Source organism: Chenopodium album, chromosome 25 (assembly GCF_948465745.1).
Source record: "Chenopodium album chromosome 25, dcCheAlbu1.1, whole genome shotgun sequence".
NCBI classification, from domain to species: Eukaryota; Viridiplantae; Streptophyta; class Magnoliopsida; order Caryophyllales; family Amaranthaceae; genus Chenopodium; species Chenopodium album.
This window is the reverse complement of record NC_137858.1, coordinates 14,020,191-14,041,101: the sequence shown is the minus strand read 5'-3', so window position 1 is coordinate 14,041,101 and position 20,911 is coordinate 14,020,191. Positions and strand designations below refer to the sequence as shown.

The window sequence follows — 20,911 nt, the reverse complement described above, 5'->3', positions numbered from 1 at the left end:
AAGATTTCTCTCTATGTATAATATACATGCAATTTAGGGTCAAAAAATTCAACCAACATTTAATAAAATGAATGGAAATTGCGATACATAAATCAAGCATAATAAAGTCATAATTGCCGATTTATGAGCAAATTAGATAATTACAATCATCTTCATTGTTACAATGATCATGATTAATAAATAAAGCTAAATTTAGAGATCTTTATAATCCTACCTTATCAATCAACTCTCAAAAAGCTAAAAATTAGAAGCAATCTAAAACCAGTTTGTCAGGGTAATGAAAACCTTTTCAAATTAATCTCGAGAATTGGCATTCTTCTAACATGTTGTATCTTTTAGTGGAAGTTGACTTATGAGGAAATTTGGTGAAAGTCAATTTATCTCACAATGGTATGTAAATTGATATCACTTGTGATTATTGCATAATGGAGTAGGAGTACACATGATACCTATTTTGGTGTGTTTACTTGTCAACCTATTACATGTATATTTTGAGAGCTCGCCAGCCTATGTTGTGTGATTACTTGTCAACCAACGTTATACTACAAGTTTTGGTCTATTCGGACTCTCAAGTGTACATGTCCTTATTAGTTTCTAATTAATCAACGGACGATGAAGGATATTCGAACGTTAGGTTAGGACTTTCGAAACTACGCTTCTTTCTGCTAATGGAAAAAAAATTCTCCCTAATCGACTAAGTAACCCCAGCCAAACGATATCCCCAACCACGTAAAAAATTTGTGCACACCCCAAAAAAATCCAAGAATTTATTATGAGGCAAACCGTATAAGAAACGATGCTTCTTCTATTAAAAAAATACAAAAATAAAAGGTTAAAAATACTAAAATTGATGAATAAATGACGAAAAGTAAGCATTGGTTGAATACAAAAAATATAGTGTAAATTTCTTGGGGTTTGTTTGTTTGGAGGTGTTCTGTGTTCATTTGCAAAATTACCACCATTACCCCTCCTCTCTTTCTCTCTCTTCCTCCATTACAACCACCAACAACAACACCCACCTTTATCAATTTCCCGACGCCGCCATTTTCTCTCTCCGATCACCATTTTTCCTCTCTTTCTCTCCTATTTTTCTGGGAAAGAGGGGGAAAATTGTGTTGATTTTGTTTTGATATGGGTGTAATTTCAACTTTCAAGCTATAGCAGAGAGAAGAAGAGATTGAGAAAGAGGGTTTTCTTTGATAATTCCTGATTTTTCTTATGGAGAAGCGCGTTTATCAACTTTGGAAGGGCAGCAATGTAAGAATTCTGCATTTTTTAAGCGTTTTGTTAGGTTATAGCTCTTCATATTTGATTTTGTGTTTCATGTTTTATTTTTGTGTTTTTTGTTGGATTTTTATGCTTTAATTATGATGTTAATGCTTGAAATTAGTGGGTTTGTTGTAATTTTTTTCTGGGCATTTTGTTGGAATTTTGCTGATTTTTTTTTTCTTCGCTGTAAATTGGGCATGAATTTGAATTTCAAAATTGGGTATATATTGCTTTGAATGGTATGTTAATGCTAACAATTATTGGGTTTGTTGTATTTTTTTAGTGAGAAGTATGGTGGGTTTTTCTCTTTCATGAGAAATTGGATATGAATACATGGGTTATAGTGCTGCTTAGGGTTGTAATTTTGGAGTTGCTGCTTTTGAATTTGGGGTTTTAGTGTTGCTAATTTTCTTCATAATCGGTTTGTTATGGGATTTACTAGTTTTGACAGTATAGGGAGAATTTTCGGGTGGTAGAATCTTGTATTTTGGGGTGATTTATAGATATTGGTGATGAATTAGCAAGCATATTGAGATTGCATAAGCATTAAAAAATGAGATAGGTTCAAATCCTACTTGGGGAGAATTTTGAGTATCTGTTGCTTTGGAGCTATAGTTTAGTGTCGAATGCTTGTTGGTCCTGCTCATTGGATGGGCTTGTTTAATTGCATTCAATGAGCAAAATTGTTTTTGATCGTGTGTTTACCCTTTAGCATGGAAACACTCGACTTATTTTTGTATTTGCACAATTGCCCATCTATAGTGAAGTAGCATGCTTTTGTGAAATTGGCGACTAATTTGTTAAAATCTTCTATTTGTAGACTTCCAATTATCTGTTGATCTAGTGGAAGAGAGACTAGTCTGAGAAACTAGATTCATAAATCTTTTACTATATTGTGGTTATTTTCTGCTTATACTTTTAAGTGCCCTTGATGAACGAGGGGGTTCACACGGATAATTTATTTTTTCCCTTAAGCGGAGGTTATTTGCTTTCAGATGTATTTGAATTTTGTATTGGATTATCTTTGAACAAATTGAGTTAAGAATCTCATTTGGTGATAGATGCCAAATATTACCTTTTCTGCCCATATTGTTGGAATTTAGTGTGTAAGTATCTATATCCTTTTCAACTATATTTATAACCTTGTTGGACTGTATTTTTGTACTGTTACAGAAAAGTAAGAGTCTCATATATATCTGTAATCTTTGATGGATTAGACCTCAATCTGCATGGCTACCCTAGAATTTGATCTTGAACCTAGAGTATTAAAAATCGCATGCAAAAATGAACTAAGAGGAGGATATAAATGGTAATATTCCTCGATATTGAATTGTAGCCACAGAAATGAAAATGATATGGAGTACAATGACTACAGTCATTTCTTTTTTTGATAAACTACAGTCATTTCTGATCAGGCAAATTCATAGTCTAATTTAGACTCCCGACAGAGATGATGGAGTATAGAAAAAAACGAAAACGAAGATAGCATTTTTCGGTAGAGTAATCCATATTAAATCTAATGAATTCGACGGTTCTGTCAGGAATGAAATATTAAAAGGAAGGATACCACTTGGAGTCTTGGAGATCCTACTTTTAAGAAAAAAAAAAAAAGAAAAAAAGAAAAAGAAAGTGAAGAATACTACCTCCATGGATTCTGCTGTTGCTTAGTTCTCCCCACCCCTTTATTTTCCCCCTCATTTCGATTTCCTTAGGGTAGAGGGGAGTATTGCTTTTCAAAGGTGTTCAAACTCGAATTTGCTGCTTAATCTGTTTCTTCTGTAGTTGCTATAGGCTGCCATTTAAGTCTTATCTCCTGTTTTAACATCCATGGGTTTTAAAAGGATTTGCATATAAAAAACAGGTGTTGATGTGTTGAGATAAGGATGCAAACTGTATTAGAGTATTACTTACGTGTGTTGTTTGTTGTTTTCCCTTTTTCTTTTATTTCATTTTATTAATATTCCTTGGCTAAACTAATTACCATTTGAAGAGAATTTTGTTGTCTACTTAATTAGTGGAATTCAGCAGCATTTTCAATTTATTGTGCACTTAGCCATCTTTTTGTAGTACTCCGTGTGTCTGTTTTTCTTTTTTTCATTTTATTTTTATTTTTTTTAAAATTTTTAATTTTTAATTTTTAAATTGTAGTGTGAGTTTGAATTGGTTAATTGGTTTTATTTGTGCAATGTATTAGCAACTGTGTCTGTGTCAGTTCTTTAGTTTCCCACTTTCCCAAGCCAATTTCCTGAATATGCTGACCCTTGAAGGACAGCTACATATTGTTTCATGTAGAGCAAATTAAGGTAATTTTAGAGATGTACACACTGTTAATAAGCGATATGACCAAATTAAAAAAATTATGCCATGTCCTCTCCCACACTTACCCTGTATCGATTATCAGAAAAGTGCACTTCTGTCATTTGCAACCATTGTTGCTTTTGATACTGAAACTGTTATTATCCTTTCTACTTCCTCCTATACTAGTGCTGTATGCATCACTGAAGTCTGGTGAGGGTCTTAGCGCTTAAGGTCTAACCTGTAATTTTGTAGGATCTTAGACAAAAACTAATTACTAAGGAAATCTCCTTCCCTTGGATAAATTATTATGAAGAGCTAATAGTATGAGTTCTCTATGAGGAGCCTCTTAGTACATAACGTCTACAGGGAAATTTCGTCCTTGGCTTTTCTTCAGGTCCCTTTCTCATAGCAAGGGTGGCTACTTGTAACTGTTAAGACCTATATTGAATGACCTAATTTGGGTGGGTTCATTTTCTTTCTATATATCTAGGGTATAAATTAGTTACTAATTGTTACATCTCAATTATAACTTTCCTTCATGAACATCTACAATTTTCCTCTTTCACATCCCTGTGCCCATCCCCACTCCTTATGTTTTGCATTTGTCATTTTGCTTTTTCCACGTAGAGCTAGAAGTTTTCTAACCTTTTGGTGCAACGGTGTTTGAGTTTGAATTGGGGACTGTTGATGATTAAACTTGTGTTGGGGTAAAAAAGACTTTGTCGAGCTATTCTTGCTTCTCTATTGGATTAAACGTGTCAGAAATATTACTGTATCTTTATTTTATGAATACCCAAAGCGGCTTTAACTAAGGATCTCATGAGAGATTTTTGAAATAACGCTTTTTCCAGAAGCTTTTAGGATTCCTATTGCACATTGGATTTAGAACAAAGATGGACGTAAATCAAGGAAAAGAGCTGTAAATTGAGTTTTTGTTTGGATCTATTCCTCTTTTTTTTTTTTTTTTTTTTTTTTTTTTTTTTTTTAAATTTTTTTTTTGGGGTGAAATGGAAGGTAGGGAGACAAACCTATGTTTTACGTTTTAAATATAAGATTACGCTGTTTTTTTCTCTCTACTAGTTTGGAATAACCTATGTAAGAAGTTATTAAAAAGTGTGTGGCATACTGATGTGATTTTAGTCTAGAAAACGATTGTATTAGTGGAGAAACAAATTGAATTTATAGGAACCCTTTTAACTGACCTGTTTTCTCTTGGTTATACCGGCACCTAACTTGGTTTGAAATGCAGTGTTTTTCTCTAATTATATCTGGATTTGTTTGCTAAATGGGCTGAAATTTATTTCAAGATTTCTGGGGCAAAATGATTCTGTTGCAGCTTATTGCTTCATTAGTTTAGTTAAGAGTTTGAGTTGGAGCAATATTATTAATTAGAAGATATTGCCGAGATGTCTAAGTTATGAAATGTCAGAGTACATTGCAAGTTGGATTCTGCCGATAGCTGCCCTAGGATTGAAGAGGAACTGATTAAGTGGCCATATTTATGGTTGAAGTTTATCTTTTCATGTCTGGCCTCGCAAATACTGCCTGTATGGGAAAAATTGGTGGTTGCATTGATTTAATGACCGTCTCTTAATATTTGCCCTTATTTGCTCCTTTTTCTGGACCGTTTAGCTATAAGGTTCTGTTCCCTTTAGCTTAAATTTTTTATATTTTTTTAAATGCGTTTGAATTGGGAAATTTCTAATCTGTGAGTATCAGTTTCAATCATAAAAACTGCAGCTTGGTCAGCACTCAGCGTGAATGAGTTTTAACAACAAAAACAAAAACCCTAGACCACTAGAGAGCCAGTAAGAGTCAATTTTAATCAGCTAAATAGTCTTAATTAGTTGAGTCAGTATAAATAAATTTCATTTTAGGAATAGTCAGTTGAAAAGAATAGGACCTAATAGGACTTATGCTTGTATCATTTTTCTTTGTGTATACTAAGTTCTTGATTATTCTTTCTTTCAGGATGATAAGAAAGATTTTTTCCTGAAGACTCCATTATTGCTTCCTTGCTTTATTAATTCAACACTGTTTTGATATGTACTGGCCCACAAGGAATTATACATATAACTTGACCTATATCTATTTGTGACAGTGAACATATTTAGTTGCTTTGATTTAGAGAGAGATCTCCCATGCTGAATTTATTTTGTTTCCAGCTTTACAATATAGTCCAATCTTTTTGAAAAATTTGATTTTAAGAAATGCTTTAGTCAGTAAATAGTATAAGCATGCTGTGGCTGATAGCCTGATACGTAATCACCCATTGAAGTATGCAAAGGTCCTATACAAATGATCTTACTTTTGTCCAGCAGAGTAACTTGTTAGTTGGATGGAGTGCACTTAATGGTCGATAGTTGAGCTGCTTTATGTTTTCCCACAAATTTGGTGCCTACTTATTAAAGCATTCTTCGTGACTGAATAAGAAATATGTCATTAAATACCAAATGATATTGTAAAGGATGTTTGGGAGTTTGGACAAGAGATATTTTGTACAATGTATCAGTGAATAGAATGTAGCAGAACCCCTAGGTTCAATCTGACTGCTAACAGATAACGAATAGAATGAAACTAAATCCCTAGCTTGGAAATGGATATATTTTATTTGATTTTATCTGTTTTTGTATACGCTCCTTATAGAACCTAAATATGGTTGCCTACTTGCCTGTCCTCCAGAGGCATTTTGTTGGGTCATTTAACCTTTTTTTTTCTTGCATTTGATGATCTAATGTGTTTATTTTTCCGTTTCCTTAACCACCCCCCCCCCCCCCCTCTCGGGGGTTAAAAAAGTATGTTCTATTACTTCTATGGTTACTTGTGATTCCTGACTTCCTGTTTGTTTTCCAGCTTTAACTGGTGGTATTTAGTGAAAATTTTAGTGTTTTAATCTTCTACTGACATTTGCAGATATTTCTTTGCAATGGACGAGTAATCCTAGGGCCAGATGCTAAATCACTACTTATCACCGTATTGCTGATCACTGTTCCAAGTGTCATCTTTTGTATATTTGTAGCATGGCACCTCCGTCACCAATTTGCTTCGTATAATGCTGGATATGCAATCATGGTGGTAGCCATTATTTTTACAATATGTGTAAGACTTTTGATGGACCTTATTTTTGGTTTTTATGTTTATTGTTTGCATATATAACTTTTACATGTTGCCCAAGTCTTCATATTCTTGGTTAGATTGAAAATTTTAAAATAGATTGCTTACCATCAAAATTATGTTTTGCTTTTGCCAGACTTTTGCCTGTCTCACAGTCTGTATTTCTTCAATTTATTTATGGCCTATTATTTCTGTTTTTTCTGTTTATTGATGCGTTACTTGTGTTATATTTGTTGCTATTTATAAAAGGTATTACTTCTTCTGTTGCGTACTTCGACGAGGGATCCAGGGATTGTGCCACGTAATTCACATCCACCAGAGGAAGAATTCCGTTATGACTCTTCTGTTGTTGAGACTGGTGGAAGACAAACACCAGGCCTTCAGTTTCCTCGGACGAAAGAAGTTATGGTTAATGGAATTCCAGTGAGGGTAAAGTATTGCGACACATGTATGCTTTATCGACCACCGCGTTGCTCTCATTGCTCGATATGCAACAACTGTGTGGAGCGTTTTGACCACCATTGCCCTTGGGTTGGCCAATGTATTGGTCTGGTAATTTTTTTGCTACTGTCTTGCTTCTTGGTATACTGGCGGATGTAATTTACCTTATACATACCTAATTTGGTTACCTTTGATAAATTTGTTTTTCTTGCAGCGCAACTACCGGTTTTTCTTTCTCTTTGTGTCGTCAGCTACTCTACTGTGCATTTATGTGTTTGCCATTTCAGCCTTCTATATGAAGGTTCTGATGAATGACAACCATTATACTGTTTGGAAAGCAATGAAAGATTCTCCAGCATCAGTAGTCCTTATGGCTTATTGTTTCATATCTTTATGGTTTGTCGGTGGACTCACTGGCTTCCATTTGTACCTTATCAGCACAAATCAGGTCCGTCATGTTAGCTGAGTATTTTATTTGGAGTAATACATTTGTGTTTCTTTTCATTCACCCTTTCCCCACCCAAATTCATATTTTTCTTAATATATTTTAAATGTTCTAGTCATTGGTTGTTTTTATATTCTGTCAGTTTAACTCTTAATGTTGTCAGTTTGAAGTGCTGCTTATTCATCCCCAAGCCCCTTCAATTGTTTAGGTGTAGCCAACTAAGCTCTGTCATACTAGTTACATTGGCTATGTGGGTTTTTCTTAGAGGCTATCTGTATAATCCATAGTAATGTTTAGAGATGATTATGAGAAAGCATATTCTTGCTGCAATCTTTTCTTGAAACTTAAAAAGATATTAGGTGAAATTTTTGGTATACATGCATGGGTTTTGGGAAAGATATGCATTGTGTTGTCTCATTTTGGTTCCTTATCTTTTCACCAATGTTTTTCAGTAGCTTTGAAGTCATTAACTGTATGCATGTTTTTCTGGATACCTAAAACTTAGATGTTGCTCTGAAGTGTATGACAAAGATTTGTTATTGGTTTACTAGACCATTTTTGGTTCATTTGTTTCTTCTTTAATTTGATAAAAAAATAACTGAACAACAAATTTTGTTACAAAAGGGTTTGTCTTAGTGTATTTGATGCTTCGTAAAGTTGTGTGTATCATGTATGATGAGGCAAATCAAAGAGTCGAGTAACAAAGTCCTTTTATTCCAATTTAATTTTTTGTTCGAATGAATAAGCTCAATATTATTTTGGGGTGTAGGGGGTGAGTATTGAAGTGACTGCTCTTTTAAAACATGAGTTTCATTTTTGTTAAAGAAGCCAATAAGCATGAAAGGAACAACTTTGAGCTGGTGTTTTGAGTTATATTTGAGCAAGAATAATTAGAAGATGATAGATGATAGGACTCACTGCCTTTAGTCGTGATTACTGATTAGTGTCGTCCTGCTACTTGATCGTTATGTTCATCTCCTAGTTAATGAGTTTGATGTCCTGAAGGTTCTGAATTTAGAGTGAATAGTCAACTTTTGAGCTACAAAGAAGCTTATACTTGATTAGGTTGAGGGAGAAGGATGTTTGCTGTTTAATAAGCAATGAACTCTTTATTAAAAAATTCCACCAAATTAAGATTCTTGGTAATATGGTGGGAAAAAACCGGATAATGATTAACATGTGGGGTACTTCATATGTACCAATAGCAGTATAGCACATAACTTTCTTTCTCTACTGATCTATAATAATTAAGTAAAGATTGAGGGCTCTAATGTTGGAGATTTACTCGACTTAAAAAAAGTATTATATTAGTGTTTTGCTGATCATTAAAATATAATGTTCAAATGTGAGCAATATGTCTGATTGGTTTTTGTGATTTATCTTGTAGATCAGCTATGCCATCTGTATTTTTCGACTTTGTTTAAGATGCATATATTATCTTGCTTTTCTCAATATTGGTACTTCGTTCGTTCGTTTGTTTTCCCCCCTTATCAAATGGTCACTGCTTCTTGTCACCTGATGTACTTTTATTCATTCCTCCATCAGACGACATATGAGAACTTCCGTTATAGAACTGACAGCAGGCTCAATGTCTATAATAGAGGGTGTTTCAATAATTTTGCTGAAGTGTTATTCTCAAAGATCAAACCATCAAGAAACAAGTTTCGGGCTTTTGTTGAGGAAGAGGTACCACGGCCACCACCTTTGCGTACAACGCCAGAAAATGAACCTGTGGATGATACAGGTGACCTGCGTACCAAGGTAGAAGATGACTTGGACTTCGGGGGAGATCTGCTAAAGATTTCACAGCGCCGTAATGTTGAAGATATAGAGGATACTATACGTAGTGGAGGAAACCACGTACTTCATAATAGTTCAGAGGGTGAATCTTATGCGGGTTCAGTCCATTCGGATTATCATACTGCTCCGATTCGCGCTGATATCAGACACTCTAGTTGGGGTAGAAGTGAGAGCTGGGAAATTGCACCTGATGTCTCAGCAAGACATGCACATGAAGGATAATGCTGCTGCTTCTAATATGAATCGTGATTGATGGAAGTTGATGTAGTTTTGTACATTTGATCTCTGGGATTTAACAATCTGACCCCCATTTGGTTGGTGTCTCTTATAGCACAGCCCCTGCCCCTCAGTCTCAGCCTAGGGATTTCATCCTCCAAGTTGTATCTTATTGCATCAATTTTTTTGACATTATATCCGAAGCAGTAGTGAATAGGATCGTGTGTGAGATCTAGAAAGATATAGTTTGACATGGTCTGTTACCTTAACTGGGATCATATCGGCCTTGCTGGTAATTCTTTTGTAAATACGAATTTGTTGGATGAAATTTTGTAATTGGTATGCGACCTCCATGCTCTGTACTTTTTTTACTCCCTCCGTGTTTTAATAAGTGTTACACTTACTAACTTCAGTCGTGTTTTATTAAGTGTTGCACTTTTTTTTTTTAACAAAAAACCTACATTAAAATATTATCTATCTCTCCTCTCATGGTCCCTATTCATACCCACTACTATTTTTTTTTTATTATATCTTTCATATTACATTCATTACTTTTCAATGAACTATATACCCCACTAGCTTCCTTTTAGAATTTTTTAAAACTCCAACTACCCCACTTTCCTCTTATTTTATTTAAGTCAATTAAATTGCCTAAAATTATGTGCCGGTCAAAATGTAACACTTAAAAAAACACAGAGGAAGTAAATGTTTGCGGTCGAAGCATTATTATTATATTTGTAGCAGCAGCTGGCTAGTTGTAGCCAGAGGAGTGCCATAGATTAACTAAATTGATCAAACTGGAGAATACTGTTATCTGACTTCTTTTTTTCTTTTTAAAAAAAACTACTTATATTTTTTGAGAAAGTAATTTTGGCACACCATTAATAAAATTTGGTACACCTTTATATGAAAATAGCATAGATAATTGTAGTCTCACATAAAGGTGTGTCAAAATCATTTTCCATTTTTTGCCATCACGCTTCCTACCCCAGATAAACTTGTCGGGGCCATATTACTACTGGCATCCGGCAAGGCGATGATTCTTCCGTAAATAGTCCCAGATTGGCCAGATATACCTGTCGGGGCCATACTACTACCAGTGAGGCGATGATTCTTCTGTAAAGAGTCCCATTACTAGCTTATAGTGATTTGAATCTTCTCTTGCTAGCGGAGGTAGCATACAAGTTCCTATGTTTTTTTTATACTTGTAACAATTTTATTTTTACAATATTTATATGCTCCACTTTGCCTAGCTTCAGTGATTTATAAATAAGCAAACATATAATCATATGTGATCGTATTAAATTCATTTCGATTTATACTATTTTAATATCAAATGTTTATAATTTTACATGTAAATAATTAAAAATATTACGATTAAAATAATATCGACTTGCGTGAAAACAAAAATGTTGCAAATAACAAAAACAAAGGGAGCTGTATAAATTATAGCAAAAATAAGGTACTAGGGCCTAAAACGGTAAAACCTTATAATACCTGGTCTAATGTACGTCTAGAAACGCAATTGTGGGTCATTCAACGTGATGGACATTATTCCTAAAAAAAAAGAAAAACGTGATAGACATTATTTTCGAATTTTGACACAAGTCTAGCACTAGCATGATAGGCTGGCTTATGTTCCATCCTACCCAATTTAATCCAATTAAATTAACAAAACAGTTATCGACTATTAAGGAGGTATGTTGGAAAAGAGGAATTTTAAAGGGAGGAATGTTAGGCATTTAGAAATACATAATATGGGGTATTCATGTAATTATGCATATGTACAAACGAATAAATATTCTGGTATCATTGATAAACAAATGGTACCACTGAATACACAGTGATACTATATATGCGCATAATGGTATTATATATGCATTCAGTTGTACTAAATTTATGCGTAAAAAGTACCACTGAAGATTCAATGGTACTATACAAACTTTCAGTGGAACAACCAGCATGTGGTCCCCCATCACGTGATACAATCCGACCAAAAAATAGGTGGGGCCCACCTACGAGTCTCTCTCTTCCTATCTCTCTCCTCTTTTCTCTCTCTACCATGTGTTTTTAAAATATTTTAATCAATGTTATGCATTTACAAATGCATAACTTTCCTCTATTTCATGTTCCTCGTTGAAAAATTGATTTTGACACACCTCTATGTGAGAGGACTAAACTGTACTCTCATATAGAGGTGTGTCAAAATCAACTTATGATGTGCCAAAATTATTTTCCGGCATGTTGGTATGACATGTGGGCTAAAATATATTTGGCCCGCTTATGAAACTTGGGCATGTACTTGACATGACAGTATGACACTAGGCATGGCCCGACAAGTGCCCCACTTTAGTTATAGGCAGCCAAAGCCTTTGGTAAGTATTTTGCCACATTGTGCATTATTCTTACAAATGAAATGGCAAATATGACATTTGTTTGTTAGGTAGTCTCCCATACAAAAAGAATAAAGAAACAATCAAAGAAAAAGATTTTGAACTCTAGGCTTATAAGCTCTAGGCCAAAAAAAAAATAAAGGTATGCAAATACGAAATACAGAACAATTAATTCATTTGGTAGACAGTATTAAATGATATTTCGTACGAAGTATGGAGTACATAATATTGATGTTCAAGTCCTGTCTGTGGCATTTTTTTTTTCCCCCGGCAAATACAACTTTATCTGCCAGATAAACAAATTTTTGTTAATCTGGTGGCATTTTGGTAAATATATTGAAAAAGCGTGGTTGTTTATTCAGTACTTTTGGTGAGCTTTATTACTGTTTGCAACCCGCATTTTGGAAATTACACATGTACCCCTAAACTAGTACATGAAAAGACACATGTACCCCTCCACTGATACTTAAAAAGATGATTATAACCCTCTGGGGAATTAACTGGGTACAACTCTTAAAAAAAAGAAATTTATAATATTGATCATGAATTTATAGTGTAATTTGTTATGAAGAACCTCAATATATTGTCAGCTTTAACATTCTCAATAGTACTATATATGCTTTATGTAGTATAAAATATACTCTAAGTAGTACTTTAAGAAACATCTCATCAGTAATACTATTAGGACATACATCAGGTAGTATTAAAGGTTGTTACAAGGTAAATTAGGGGAGGGATCCCCATCTTATCACAGGATTGGGGGCTATAAGGATTTGAATCACTTGGGGGGGAGGGGAGATGGACACATTTTATTAGTTATCGTGTTTGTTCTATGTATAATACTTATCTTGGTTATTTACCTTGTTCATTTAACCTTCTAGAATAGAAATTAAAATACTTTTTTGTTTTATTAATTATTTTTTTACCCAAAAAGGCCAAGAAATTCCCTCAAAAACGGATAGACTTTACACACAATCAATGTGTAGGGACTATAAAGAATCATGAATCGAAAGAGAAGTTGCCAACTCAAAGGTAGGTTTTAGCCATGGTTCACTTCATCTGTACAAATTCTAAGTATAGGTTTGGTTTAGGTCATTTCTCGTAGAACCTTAGGTAATAAGGTTAGACCAATTTTTGTATTGTTTCTCTCATTTGGTAAGTATTATTATTAGCGTTAGGCTTATGTCTCTATTAATTACTTAAAATAAAACAAAGCTTAAAGCAATTCTTTACATCCACTTGTCCAAATCTATGCCTAAAAAGGATATTAATTATTAGGTAAATAGCTAATCCTCTTTAATTTCTAGTGGATATCTATTGGTTCTATCCCCACATAGATGGGTTGATCTCCTTAAGACTTCATCAATAAATTATTAAAGGTAAAGATTGTTGTTATGCTAAAGACACAAAAGATTAGCAAATCGACAAACAAGAAAACATTTTTGTATGTGGTTTGCTAATGATAAGTTAGCTACGTCCATGAATTGGTGAGTAGATAGTGTTTATGGATCTTGAAAATTGTACAAATTGCAGAATAGTGGATATGTTAAACCATAAATAGCTTATATAGTACTCCCAAAACTAGTAACAAAATAGGCTGAAGATACCAATGAATAAAAAAAAAACAGAAACTAAAAGCACACATAACAAATTTTGAAGGGGGCTAATTGATTAAATGCGTATTCTAACATTTTCATTTAATTTACTAGTATTGAGTGAGAATTGGTGAGTATATAAATATATTATGGTTAAACATAATAATGATCATAACTTGTTAGAATGAGATTAAATTATATCGGAAAATATGTGAGAAATTATATCGCCTGCCATAAATTTGAGAAGCTGATGGCGATGATGACGAAGCTTGTGGCATTATCGAAAGCTCGGTAAGAGAGAGAGGGGTTGAGGAGCTCTAGCAACCATTTATTAGAGATCGAAATGGAAACAAATTATAATCATAATTGCTATAAAATTGATAGTTCTCCTCTATAGTTGTTAGAGATCAAATCAAATTGATCCATGTGACCTAACTTGAGTTTAGTTGAGAATTGTCAAGTAATGTTCAGAATGGACCATGCCAATTAAAATCCGATTGGGAATATGGGATCTTACTAAATCGGACTTAATCTATCTTAAACCTAATTGAGTTAGACTAATTATTCTTATATTGGGAGGATTTAGAACTAAATTCCTACTCGCCAACATAAATATTTTTCGGGGCAAGTGGCACACTTGTTAGTTAATTTAATACTTTAATTACTGGTGCTTTTATTTGTCTTTATATAAAAACTTTAAATTAATTAAAGTGACAATTTTTTAAAAATTCTTTTAGCAAATTGTATTAACAAGTCAACCTAATTCAACTTCACATTTTAATCGTTTGAAAGTCGTTAAAGGTACCATAGCCAACAACTATCGAATTTGCGAACACTACTATTCGATAAAAGCTCATACCAATGCAACAACCCTAATTGCTACTCGTACAAGGTATGTTCACCCTGATCGGCTAATCCAATGTGTAAGCAAAACTAGCCGAAAGATATAATACGGTGGTCAACATTCGAAAGAGCAAAACAAAGTTTTGTCAAAATAAGTAGTTTTCAATTGAAGCGCCCACTTGTACGGAAAATCAACGTTCAACCTTTGAATACACACACACTTGTAAGTAATAAAGACTACAACTTGATATCTCATACTAAAAAGAAACCAAAAAAAGGTTGTAAAAAATTACTTCGTAAATAAATTGTGGATATAATTTGATTGATATCCCATAATAAAAAAGCAATGAGAATAATATCCAAAATTCCTAGATTCTCGAAAAGGCAAGTAGTAGCATTCCATGAGTAACACATTAAACTCTCTTCCTTTATCCAATCATCATTTGTGGGGGTTTATAGATTATTCAATTTTACAAACGTTACTATCAAAAATCTATTGATATTTTGACGTCTTACTTTGTCCTTTCCAAGTTAAAAGTCTCTCATTCTATTTCTCTAATTTTGTTATATCATAAATTCCATTCAAATGATCTTTTTTATAGGGAGTACATACGTGTTTGGGTGTTTTTTTTTTATATTCTTATTTTGTCGTCCTTTTTAAATATTCTGTTATATACTTTTTTATCTTTTACATGAAGTATAAGAATAGTTATGTATGATGCTCTTCTAGCTTGCCGCCTGAATGTTATCGTGTGTTTAATTTGTCAAAATGAGAATTCTAAATTTCGGTTCTTCAAATAAATGATGTGAATAATGACTTTGGACTTTTATTAATGACTTAAAATTGTTGAAAATTAATTAAGTTTAATAGTAGTCCAAATTTATAACATTATTTTTATAGAGTAATTTATTAAAATTAATTAAAAAATTTCAACACCAATTGACATGAACTATTACTCAACTACAAAATTAATTACAACCATTCATGACAATAACTTGTCATTGTAATCAAATTAATATAAATAATTGATACAAAAACATCACTAGAATTGTCTTTGTTTCTTTAATTAGTAATTTAGTATCTTAGCTTGTTATGTCACTTGGTGTCTTCAATGATTAATTTAATGACAATTTTTATCAATGACAAACAAAAATTCATGTCAATAAATGTATACCTAATTATTTTGCTAGGCTTGAAATAGAGGGTAATGCATCATCCTAACTTTTTCATAATTTTTATCAATGATAAACAAAAATTCATGTCAATTTTGTATGCCTAATAATTTGCTAGGCTTGAAATAAAGGATAGTGCATCATCCAAACATTTTCATTTGTAGTGAACTGACGTAAAGGTTTTATCCTAATAATTAATTTTTTTCCCCCAATTTAAGATAATAACATACTTATATTTCGTATAATTTTAGAAATAAAAATACAACATAGAAAATAAAAAAATTACTAGCATAAGAAATTAGAGGGACAACTTGTATAAACTCCGGAACTAAAGATTCTTTATATCAATAACTTTGGTTTTGTTTACAACATCATCCAAATTTACATTGAATAACTTTCAAAGTTTTCTTGATTGTGATCAAAGCCTATCTATTTCAAGTATCAAAGAACTTATAAAAAAGAAATTCAAAATCACCACCACATCTACTATTTATGCACCTACATCACCTACCATAACAATATCTCAATGACGTGGTGATTTTGAAACATTTGTGAAGTAATACAAATCATCCATTGTAAAAAGAAAAAAAAAAAATTGAAATTATTATTTTGCCCCTAAAAACAGAAAATCATAAAAGTATTAATCAACCAAAGAATTTAAAATTTAGCCAGAGGAGGATGGAGGGTGGTAAGGACCGGGTTGAGACCAATAACCACCCGAATCATCGGTGGTGCCGCCACTGCTACCACCTTGTGACGGTGGCCGGAAAGTTGTTTGATCATCGGTGAAATTTTGAGGAAATTGATAATTAGCCGGACTAAAAGACGATGATGACGACGATGATGATAATGGCGGCGAGGAAAAGGAAAGAGAAGGAGGACCCATTAATTGCCGGGAAATTGAAGGGTAAAGTATATGCTCTAAGCCAGGAAAGTTGAAGTCACCGGAACTTTGTAATAGTTGAGAATATTCCCAGTAGTCTCGTGCCACGTCGATGGTACTCTGTTGCGGTTGTTGTTGTGGTGGTTGGAAATGGATTGTTTGAGACATCCTGCTCGCCGGAAAATAAGATTCCGGCGCCGGCGCCGTCGAGATGGTGGCGGTGGTTGCCGGAGTAGGACGAGCGGGTGTGGGGACGGATTGGACGAATTCGGGGAAGTTGAGCTTGGCGCGGTTGCCACGGAAGCGGAGGGCCGCCTCGTCGTAGGCACGAGCGGCAGACTCGGCGGTGTCGAATGTGCCGAGCCAAACCCGAGCTGCTTTGTGTGGATCACGTATTTCGGCAGCCCATTTGCCCCAAGGTCTTTGTCGAACTCCCCTGTATCGACGTTTCCTTTCTCCTCCTTGGGCTTCTTCATAGGTTGAGGGGGTGGTGTTAGTGGTTGTTTGCGGTTGTTGTTCTACTGAGGTTAGTGTGGCAGTGGTACTCATTATTGAGCTTGAATGAGAATGGGATTGTATTTGTTGCATGGAACTTGGTGTTTGCATTTCTTCTTTTACTGCAGATAACAAAGAACATAGCAAATTTAGTACCTACTTATAGAACCAAGATAAAGTTACAAGCTTACAACTCAAATTCTTTATAAACACAAATTGTTGGCAAACTAAGTATAAAAATGGAAACTCAATATTTATATGGAATAAGTAATATAAGTCATAAGAAAAGTCAATAAAAAATGTTTGGTCTAACAGTTTAACAGGATATATAACACGAGTTTATTAATGAAAAATATTACGAAGTATTTTATTTAATGTGACTTATACTAATTTATGTTTTTTTTTTAAACGTTTAAGATAGTTAGATATTGAAAAGCAAAAGCGACAAAAAAAGGAAATACCTCATTAGTATCACATTACTAGAAAATAGTTTAATCTTTGGTTCTTAAACAATGAATTCTTACCCATACATAAAAATCAAGAAACACATGCAATAAACATCTTGTCATAATAATTAGGAGCTTATATTATTCTACATAATTCACAATAATTCTTTATAACAAAAAGTATCCACTTAACGTCTTAACGACACCTAGCTATAGTTGAAAGGATTATTCTACAATAATAATCATAGACAAAGAACGAGGTCATGACCAGTGGCATCCTTAGGTACGTAAACATTGTTGCTTCTTTGTTCTTATATATACTTCCTATTACGTAAGGACTGTTATCTAGTGTATTATTGTAGAATTTCGATTTTCGAAAAATTTAAAAATGCCCTGATCCATGACTTAACTCGACTTTAAATATAGAGATTTATTTAATTGGTAAAGTCTTATGGATAATACTCAATACGTGTTACGTAAGATCGATCAATCTGTTCGGGAAATAATATGAAGTGCTTTGTATGCATATGTATATCAAGTACATGCACTTAAATTGTTGATTCATGAATCTAGCAATACATGCTCTTATTGCTCTTGCTGGTCAATAAGAAAAAAGAAACATGCACTTAAATTTGAACTACTGAATTGAAGATGGTCAACAAAAAAAGAAAAAAATAAAAGAAAAAACAAACATGCACGAGTATTTTAAATTCTTATAACGCACAAATTGTTTCTTATATTTTCTCAGCAAATATTTTTTTTTTTCCTCGACATGCAATAATGTATCAAGTATAACAATGTATTAATAATCATGAATTAAATAAAAAGGAAGAAAATAACAACACGACATAATAATTTACTACGTATAACTAGTTGAATGAACAAGTAGACTTGGTCATCATTTAGATAAGAAGATTAACTCCTCGGTGATTTGGATAAAACTAATCCAACCTAAAATAAAAGAAATAAAAAATAATAAAATAATTGTAAGAAAACAAAAACTAACTTATCACATAAAATATGACCTACATAATTAATCAGCTAATTAATAATAAACCTTAATCATATGAATATATGATGACTAGTTTCATTCATTGTCATGTCAATTTATATTAAATATACTCCTATTTCTTAGAAAGTAATAAAAGAATTATTATGAAAAATTATTTCAAAAAAAAAAAAAAAGAATTGTTATGAAAAAAAAAAATACTATTCTATTATAAAGTATATTCAAGCTAACTCACATTTTATGCACTACGTATGTGCAGTGCTAATATGTAATGTTTGACAAGTTATCTAACCTATGAAAAATCTTCTCTTACTAAAATCAATCTTTACTTTAAAATAATTATTCTATACAATAGTCGCTTTAACGTAATCTACTATTAACTAGTCATTATAATTAATCACATTTAAAAGAGACAACAACGTTTCAAATTAAATCTTTTTAGCGGTATAATTTGCGCTTTATGGGCCGCCACTATAGTATCATTTACAAAGAATAAGAATTAGGAATATAGAATTTTACATGTGTTTATTTAACAAGTCCAAGAAAAAAGACATAACTTTATGGTTGATTTTATGCAAGAGGCAAGAGCACATGTAATATGCGTATCTAACAACTTACATATACCAATATACCATGTTCTATAATAAAAATAGGACATATAATCAATAATAGTGGTATTAGAAAAAGGACAAATTAAATTACTACTTATTAGATATATGAGATATCGGAAAATATAGATAGATATGTACTTACCACCACTTACAGTAGATGCTGACTCTCCAAACATCAAAGGGATATCCCCTAATTCACCACCACCACCGCTACCACTAGCGCCACCACTTTCGCTATCGTCCCTCCCTCGCTTTTGCCCCACCCACGGTGTCGTAATCGGGTATCCATAAAATGACTCACTCCATCCACCACCACTACCGCCAACACCGCCACTAGTACTCATAGTAGTATATCCACCACGGCCGGAAACCACGTCGGTCAAAGCCATAACCATAGCCGAAGTCTCCCAATTAGTCCGTAACACGGGCGCTTCCGCCTCCGCCTCGGCCGCTACTTCTTCTCCGCTGCCTACGGTGTTAGCTCTCTCTTCATCACCTCCACCGCTTGATTGAAAGCCCTCGTACTCCCTTTGGTTCGCCACCTTTGATACACACATGTATAACTAACAAACACGTTATTATTATTACAACTTATTTATATACCAGCAATTTGTTTCCACCACTTTTATTTAAATAAAAAGACTAAAAAAAGAAACTATCCAAAATTAGTAAGGAAATAAATAGTTTAATTTCCTATATAATTTCTTTGTAGTATTTTCAGAAGAATATGTATTTGAGAAAAGAGTGGGATTATATACGGTAACACCCACGCACGGATTGGTAGTGCCGAAAAATAAACAGAGTTGTTACTCTGAATCTGGTCCTGCTTTATCAGAACCTTTTTAATTATATTTATTTTCTCATAAATAATTTATAAGAAAATAAATAAATAGAAAGAAGAATTAAAATTAATAATATATAGTTCGTAAATGGTTTCATGTAAATTGAACATGTGATATAATAAAAATGAAGCAAATAAATTGATAAAACAGTTGCCGACTAAAAAATGTGTTCACACTTAAAAATAAAAAAAGAACGAAGAGGGTTTGCTCTTATTATGAGTTTGTCGGTGAAACTATAAAGAGATGATCATCGTTTCAAACTTGAATTCCTTTTCTTTTATTTATTCCTCTTTAGTTCTATCTACATAGTACTAGTGTTTTTTTAACTCCACTTTTTATCTTGTACAAGTGTGGTAATAAGTTGGTAAAGTTTTTCATTTCATTGTTGAGTTGTAGCATATCCTAAGATACTTTATTCGTTATATATTAGTTTAAACTAGCGAAAAATTATTATTTTATTGTAAAAGTACTTTGATCTAATTACTTTTTCAAGAGTTTTACCCAAGTGGATATAATATAATGATGTCTTTCAGTGTGCATGGTAGGGGAAGAGGATTCATAGACTAGTTGTGGGGATTATGCAATTTAAGTATTTAACTACAAATAAATTAAAGCATTATAATCTTAAATAAAAAAAATTCCAAGCGAATGGGGAATAATATTTTAGCGCATCTTGTGTATGCGGCCGTGATGTGGATTAAACTACAGAAAGGGATATTAGCAATTAGGGTAAACTTAATTTAATAAAGTTTTGATCTTTTCGACTAAAACAAGAAGAAAAGTAACGTAAATTTTGATATTTTCGAATGAAACCAACGTTTTGAAATCAATTCATCGATTCACTCAAACTAACTCACAACTTTCATATTTTCATAAACTCAATCAATATCTCTCTTCTCATTAATGAAAACAAATATTTATAGGCATACAATCCCATGCCTAATAAGATAAACAAACCTAAAAGATAAAATAAAATCCTAACACTCTAACAATATCTTCTAAAAGATAAATATTATTCTAAGTAAATCATATGAATAC

At 33.0% G+C, this 20,911-nt stretch overlaps 2 protein-coding genes across 2 annotated transcripts; one reads left to right on the top strand and one right to left on the bottom strand.

Annotated features, from left to right (window-relative positions):
- Positions 1 to 905: 905 nt before the first annotated feature.
- LOC145613274 (protein S-acyltransferase 8-like) lies at positions 906 to 9,934 on the top strand. Its single transcript, XM_081668347.1, has 5 exons — positions 906 to 1,257; positions 6,481 to 6,666; positions 6,931 to 7,233; positions 7,337 to 7,570; positions 9,113 to 9,934. Exons 1-5 carry the CDS (start codon positions 1,219 to 1,221, stop codon positions 9,587 to 9,589), a joined length of 1,239 nt encoding a protein of 412 aa, XP_081524473.1. The 5' UTR covers positions 906 to 1,218; the 3' UTR covers positions 9,590 to 9,934.
- A 6,020-nt stretch (positions 9,935 to 15,954) lies between these two features.
- Positions 15,955 to 19,876, bottom strand: LOC145615331 (uncharacterized). The gene is made up of 2 exons (XM_081670398.1): positions 19,174 to 19,876; positions 15,955 to 17,087 (listed from the first exon to the last, which is right to left on the bottom strand). Exons 1-2 carry the CDS (start codon positions 19,586 to 19,588, stop codon positions 16,252 to 16,254), a joined length of 1,251 nt encoding a protein of 416 aa, XP_081526524.1. The 5' UTR covers positions 19,589 to 19,876; the 3' UTR covers positions 15,955 to 16,251.
- Between the last annotated feature and the right edge of the window lie 1,035 nt (positions 19,877 to 20,911).

Bases quoted from the DNA above. Each gene is read 5' to 3' on its own strand.
- LOC145615331 (XM_081670398.1), bottom strand. From the start codon at position 19,588: ATGTGTGTATCAAAGGTGGCGAACCAAAGGGAGTACGAGGGCTTTCAA. The intron at 17,088-19,173 runs GTAAGTACATAT...TGTTATCTGCAG, and splicing joins AGCATCTACTGTAAGTGGTG to TAAAAGAAGAAATGCAAACA.
- LOC145613274 (XM_081668347.1), top strand. From the start codon at position 1,219: ATGGAGAAGCGCGTTTATCAACTTTGGAAGGGCAGCAAT. The intron at 7,234-7,336 runs GTAATTTTTTTG...TTTTTCTTGCAG, and splicing joins TTGGCCAATGTATTGGTCTG to CGCAACTACCGGTTTTTCTT. The intron at 7,571-9,112 runs GTCCGTCATGTT...TTCCTCCATCAG, and splicing joins ACCTTATCAGCACAAATCAG to ACGACATATGAGAACTTCCG.